The sequence below is a fragment of the Echinops telfairi genome, unplaced genomic scaffold (genome assembly GCF_000313985.2).
Source record: "Echinops telfairi isolate 266 unplaced genomic scaffold, ASM31398v2 ScPeMD7_5592;HRSCAF=6446, whole genome shotgun sequence".
NCBI classification, from domain to species: domain Eukaryota; kingdom Metazoa; phylum Chordata; class Mammalia; order Afrosoricida; family Tenrecidae; genus Echinops; species Echinops telfairi.
In genome coordinates, this window is record NW_022109491.1 from 31,048,456 (window position 1) to 31,055,129 (window position 6,674).

The following is a 6,674-nucleotide window of genomic DNA, read 5'->3' on the forward strand; positions in this document are numbered from 1 at the left end:
CGCTTTACACAATTGATGTGTGTATGGATTGTGATAAGAGTTATATGAGCCCCTAATAAAATGATTGAAAAAAAAAATAGGATCCCAACTCAAAAAAAAAAAAAAAAAGATCAGTGGTTCAGTTCTACTGAAGAAGTAGTTTCTGTTACTGTGGCCTCGGAGTGCTATACACATGTGAATACCTTAGCATTTACCAATTTGTATGGAGAAACACATGGAACAATCATTACTGTATCTGTATGCGGCTATACTCCCACATAACTTCTCTCACCTATTTAGACACCATTACCTATATATCTATTTATAAACCATGACTTGTTGAATGCCTGCCTGTGTTTAGTATTTCTCCTGTAGGGTCAGTGTTGTCAGCATTGGTTTGGTTTTTGGTTATCTTCATGTCTTCTATGTACCTTGGTCACATTTGTGGACGTTGTGTTCCCCTTCTCAAGAATGCACACTTGTATCCTAGTGATTGCCTCTTCCTCCTCCATCCAGGGTAACCATCAAACAATCTGTGTGTAAACTTTGAATTCCAGTCTTCCCAAAGCCTCCTTTTTCTTGCTATTTCATTTAGTTTTTGATTTGCAACTCTAATTTAATGATCGCAAACACCTTTTCAGGTGTGTTAGCTGCCTGAATGTCTTCTTTGGTTAAGTGTCTGTTCGTGTCCTTTGTCTACTTTTTAATTGGATTGTCTTTTTGTTGAAGGTCTTTTTTCTATAAATTTTAGATTTAGGTCCTTGTCAGATGTCATTACCAAAGGTGCTTTCCCAGTTTGTAAGTACTTTTTTGTTTTTAAAAGCCATTTTATTGGGGGCTCGTACAACTCTTATCACAATCCATACATCCATCCATTGTGTCAAGCACATTTGTACATTTGTTGCCGTCATCATTTTCAGAACATTTTCTTTTATATATTTATGAACCCTTGATAATTTACAAATTGTTTCATCGTGTCTTACACTGCCCAACGTCTCCTTTCACCCACTTTTCTGTTGTCCTTCCCAGTTTGCATGTTCTTACCTACACTTTCAGTGAATCTTGCTTTGAGCTTAAGTGTTGAATTTTTATAAGATTCCACTTGTCTAGTTTATCTTCAGTTGTTCATGCATTTTCAGTTATGTTTGATAGTATATGTCAAAGTCAGGGCACCTAGGTCTCTTTTTTTACCCATAAGCCTTATGGTTTTAGGTTTCATATTTAGGTCTTTGATCTGTTTTGAGTTTTTGTGTATGGTGTGATCTCTTCGTTTTTCTGTAAATGGATACCAATAATGCCAGAACCATTTGTTAGTATTCTTCCCCATTGAATGGATTTTGATCGATGAACTAGCTGTGTCTAGATTCTCCATAACTGATACATGTCCATGTCACAACTTCAGGACCTAGTTTTTTGTTTTTGTTTTTTCTGACTGTGGCTATACAATAGGCTCTAAGATCATGGAGTGTGAGGCCTCCAATACTGTTCCATCAATAATGCTTTGGCTATTAGGTTTTCCATCTTGTTAAAGAATGTTACATTTTATCTATAGAAGACCACAAGGAGCAGTGCTAACATTTTCAGTGTTGTCTTCCTATCTATGAGCACAGTGTCTTCCTATTTATGTAGATTTCTTGCAGTTGTGTTTCATAGTTTTCTTCTTAAGTCCTCATGTGCCTAGTTAAGCATTCTGATGGTTTTTCTTGTTTGGCTATAGTTCCAGTACTCACATTATACAAATTCAAGGCCATTTTGATTTTACTTTGTCATCTATGGAACCAATAAGATCAGATTCAAGGCCTTGATTTAAACAGTTTTATTCATAAAGTTTGAAATTTTTTAGTCGTAGGGGCTTTTATTTCTATATCCCCTGTTGAGGCCAACATGAGGGAATGTCAATTTGTGTGTGTGTGTGTGTGGGGGGGGGATGAAATATCCTTTTATTTATTTATTTTTTAAAATTACAAATGTACGTTTAATATTTTGGGTTGAGCCCCACAGGAATAAAAAACACTGGGAAGGGGTAACCCCTCACCCCCCAGGTGTGGCCCAGGGGGAGCGGCTACCTGAGGGGAAGGAAGCACAAAAGGGACCCGCTGCAGTCTCAGGGCAAAAGGAATGCCAGCGGTGCTGGGACCTGAAGCACTACAGGAGGTACGCGAGCGTGGTAGGACTGGCTCCAGCACACAGGCGGAGGGCAAGAGGGTTGGACATGAAGCCACAAGCTACTTGGGTTCCTCCTCCTTCTCGTTTGCCTTGTTCTGCTTCTGGGGCATGATCTCCGAGTCCCTCTGCTTGTGGGCCGCAGCAGAAAGCCCGCCATCTCAGTGCTTTCCCTTAACCAAGTGGCTCTGCTTTTTCATATTCTTCTGGCGGGCAAGCTCGCGTTGGTTACCGCGGGTCATGGCGACAGCAGCGGCTCCGGCCTGCCTAGGTTGCATCCCCTCATTCTGTCTTTCCTTTTTTTCTTTTTTAATTTTTTTTTAAAAAACATTTTATTAGGGGCTCATACAACTGTTATCGCAATCCATACACACATCAATTGTGTAAAGCGCATTTGTACATCACTCAAAACATTTTCTCTCCACTTAAACCCCCGACTCTCTTTCCTTTTTTTTTTTTTCTCTTTCCTTTTTTAAAGAGATCAATAGCTGTTTATTTTTTCAGATGACTGTTTGTTTTTTTAAAATCATTTTATTGGGGGCTCATACAACTCTTATCACAATCCATACATACATCCACTGTGTCAAGCACATTTGTACATTTGTTGCCATCATCATTCTCAGAACATTTTCTTTTATCCAGATATATATTAATCATTTTACAACTCTTATCATAATCCATATATACATCCATTGTGTTAAGCACATTTGTACATTTGTTGCCATCATCATTCTCACCTTTTCTTTTTATAGATGAATCAAGTCTTTTATTCAATTTTAACAAAGATGCATATATTTTATTTTCTACTGCAACTCTTCATTGTATTCATTTAAAAATAACACTTAAGTCAATTAAAGTGCTGTTCTGGAATTTTCTCAACCATGACTAATATCCATCCAAATGTCAGCAGTTAAAGAAATTTAAGATAAAATTTGATGCAAGATGAAGCTTCATTAATCAGGATTTCTTGAAATCTTATTTTCCCTCCTCTGTCCGTCAATTAATCCAGTACCCTAGAAACATTTAACTTCAGTTAGAAGTTTTCCCAGTAGCACCCTCTACACAAACTCCAGCTTAACAGCAAAGAATGCTACTTGTGCCAGTCAGAATCTGATACCAATCGTAGTGTCAATCTGCCAATAAACAAGAACATACTCTTCCATGGCTAGAAAGGGAGACTGTCACAGCCGACAGGTCCCAAAGATACATGAACTAAAGTACCATTTAATTCCATCCACCATCCCCAACTTTTTGAAACCCCTTGTAATAACAGATGCTCAATAAATACATGCTAAATGGATTTACCTTTATAAAATTACTTTGTCTTTGCATTTTTAGGTGCTGTAATAAATGTGTACACAGTTAAGTTTATTTTTTTTTCCTCTCCACTCTTTTTAAGGTAAAGAATATTTACCTCATCTAAAGAGCTAGACCTAATCTAAAATTCACCCTCTGGCAGGGATATTTAAATAACATTTATTAATTAGGTTATCAATATAGTTTTGAAAAATCTTATTCACAAATAGAAATAACAGTATTTGCTTGATTTGGTTACTGTGAAATGTGAGGTAAAATGTGTAAAGCAAGGGGTCCCACTGGGCACAAAATAGCTCAGTCAATGTGACCATTCTTAGTATCAGTGAAAATTAGGGCAAACATTTGTGTCTCTAAACATGATGGGAGACTGGGTGAGAACAGTTAATGTGCTCTGCTGCTAAATCAAGACTAGAGTTTCAGGACTGCCCAGTGGTGCTGAGCTTGGTTGATTAGCATAGCCCTTCTAGGCGCAGTTCCTTACACAATATGATTCTGAACTTTCCATTTTGGAGGGCGTTCTCTCCTATGCTGATGGACAGGAGTGGGGTGGGATTCAGACCTGGATGTGGGAAAAGCCACACCCTTTGTTTCCTCGAGGGCATCATTAAGATCCCACCTGGCTTAGTGGTTATGTGTCTGCCCACCAACCAAAATGTCCAAAGTTCAAAACCACTAGGTACTTTGAGGAAGAAAGATGGAGCTTTCTACTCCTGTGAAGAGTTAGTCTTAGAAATTCAAAGGAGCAGTTCCACCCTGTCCTAAACATTAACTATATGAGTTGGTACGGCAGTGAGTTAGCAGAGGATAGGACCCAAGGCACACCCTTTGTTTCCTTGGGGGCACCTTTAAAACTCCTTTAGTAGAGGGTATGTCTTGAGACACCACCCTTTACTTTCTTTGATCTAAAAGAGAAAGCACTGCTCCATCAAAGCCATTCCTCAGTATAGATTCCTCAGCCATTTGGGACACAAGGGAAAACCAAGACCATTTAGAAGAGCACATCAAGATCTGTCTGAAGCAGTGGAGGCCAAGACCCGATGCACCAGACTCAAAAGAGCAGTACGAGATTATGAGTTACCTTACCCTCTCCTCATCTGGCCTGAGTCTATGGAACTGTGGGACAGAGTGACAGGCAGATTGGCTTCCTGGTGCATGGAGGCAAAGGCCAAGGGACCACATGGCTGAGAGACTGAGGACCAGAGAGACACTTGGCTTCAGGCTGAGGAGAAGTATTACTATGGACCAATGACTATATCCATACTGTTTGCTGACCCTACCTTGTGGTGACCAACTAAATTCCATAATATACCCTTTGAATTATGAGTATTATCTGAGTTCTGTGTGGCCATGATGATGAATTATTGAACCCAGCACAGAAGCAGAGTGGTGTGGGAGGGCTGGCAGGGGTCAGAGTGGTAAAGAAGGATGGAGCATGGAGGCTTGTCTTACTCCCAACTCATGGAAATAGAGAAGCCATACGAGGGTAGATATGTCCATGTCCATGCTGTTTACTGCACGTGCCTTGGAGGAAAGGCCTGGCAACCTAGTTTGAAGCAATCAACCATTGAAAACCCCTGTGCAGCACAGCTCAACTCTAGCGCACATAGGGTGAGCAGTCTGTGACACCACCACACACGGTGAGGTGGCATTTGTTTCAATTGGATCTCACCTCCTCTTTCAATTTTCACAGTATCATTAGTAGACGCCTTACTATATTCTCCTGGGGGTTAATGACTATGCTGCAAGCAAAAGTTAACGAACACCACAGTTCTGAGGTTATGTGTTCAAAGTCTGAATGTACCAAGGAAGACTTGGCCACACCGTAATTTAAAATTATCTAAGAACCTAAAACAGATAGATACTTACTCTAGAGTAAACTTGTCCCCGTTCCAATGCTAGTTCCCAGTTTCAGCTCTTAGCTGTGTATGCATACCACTTGACTGTATGTGTAGAGACAGCACAGAGACAGAACTACGGAGCACCTTTATCCCTAAGGTATCACACTGACGCTGAACAGGAACTCAACTGAATGCAATGTAAGGAAAAGCTGATTGAACTTGGGACAGGTGTGTGGTTGCTGAAAGGAAGAAACGAGATTGAGAGAGAAATCCTCTCTTTTTTCTGGAATCTGCTATACCATTTATGTTAAAAAACAAACACTGTACCCTGGCTCACACTTTATAAATTTCACGGCACATGGCCACACACTTACCCCTTTGCTGATGTAGCCCGCTAGCAGGAGGGAGCCTATGATAATGAGAAAGGTGCCAATCAAGAACAGCACGGTGGCCAGGGCAATGGCCTTATAAGGGATCTTAGGAGGGCTTTTCTTAAACTGGAAAAGAAAATGGGAGGGGAGAAGAAGCAAAAGGATTATAAAAAACACTAGGATCCAGACATTGAAAGTAGGCAGGATAATAAGATGCAAATTAGATGCTTCATGTGTGTTGAAGCATATCCTACCACAGGTGCAGCTCCAGAGGGAGGGCAGGCAGGTGAGCTGAAGCCCTATCACCACTCTGACAGTCCCTCAGAGCAGGCCCAGTGGAAGGCCATCCTTTCTACTGCTAGTCTCATCTCACATACCAGCCACCATCTTCGAACACAGAAACCACTTTATGGCCATTCATTCATTGTTACTGCTGTGGAATCAATTTTTTTATTTATCGTTTTATTGGGAGCTCTTATAGATATCATAACATTCCATAGTTCAATCACATTAGTATTGTATTATTGCTAACAGTTTCAAAACATCTTCTTTCTTCTTGAATTCCTTTATATCAGCTCTCCTTTGTCCCCTCCCTTTTTCCCCAATAGTTTTTTTGCCATATCCTACAAAATCCAATATACCCATTCACATACAATTCTGTTTTCCGATCCCATCAAGTGGGGTTTTTTTTTGTTTATTTTTTTTGAGTGTGAGAGAGTGAGTGTGAGAGAGTGAGTGAGTATGAGTGAGTGAGTGAGTGTGAGAGAGTGAGTGAGTGAGAGTGTATGAGTGAGTGAGTGAGTGAATGAGAGTGAGTGAGTGAATGAGAGTGAGTAAGAGTGAGTGAGTGAGTGAGTGAGTGAGTGAGAGTAAGAGTGAGTGAGTGTGAGTGAATGAGAGTGAGTGAGAGTGAGTGAGTCAGTGAGAGTGAGTGAGTGAGTGAGTGAGTGAGTGAAAGAGTGAGTGAGTGTGAGTGAATGAGAGTGAGTGTGAGTGAGTGAGTGAG

The 6,674-nt window shown here is 40.4% G+C and overlaps 1 protein-coding gene, 1 non-coding gene and 1 pseudogene across 5 annotated transcripts in view; all 3 read right to left on the reverse strand.

Moving 5' to 3' along the window:
- TMEM230 (transmembrane protein 230) overlaps positions 1–6,674 on the reverse strand; it is a 14,233-nt gene that overhangs the window by 2,833 nt on the left and 4,726 nt on the right. For 3 of the 4 annotated variants that reach the window (XM_045295585.1, XM_045295586.1, XM_004697850.2), the window contains one exon: positions 5,672–5,794. In XM_045295585.1, coding sequence (XP_045151520.1) covers positions 5,672–5,794 — 123 coding nt within the window. Of the gene's footprint in view, positions 1–2,818; positions 3,156–5,671; positions 5,795–6,674 lie in introns of those variants that run through there. The other variant, XM_045295588.1, reaches the window with a different exon arrangement.
- LOC101651830 lies at positions 1,983–2,415 on the reverse strand (annotated as a pseudogene).
- On the reverse strand, positions 3,228–3,355 carry LOC115871376. Its single transcript, XR_004047253.1, has one exon. It is a non-coding gene; the product is annotated as a small nucleolar RNA SNORA24 (small nucleolar RNA).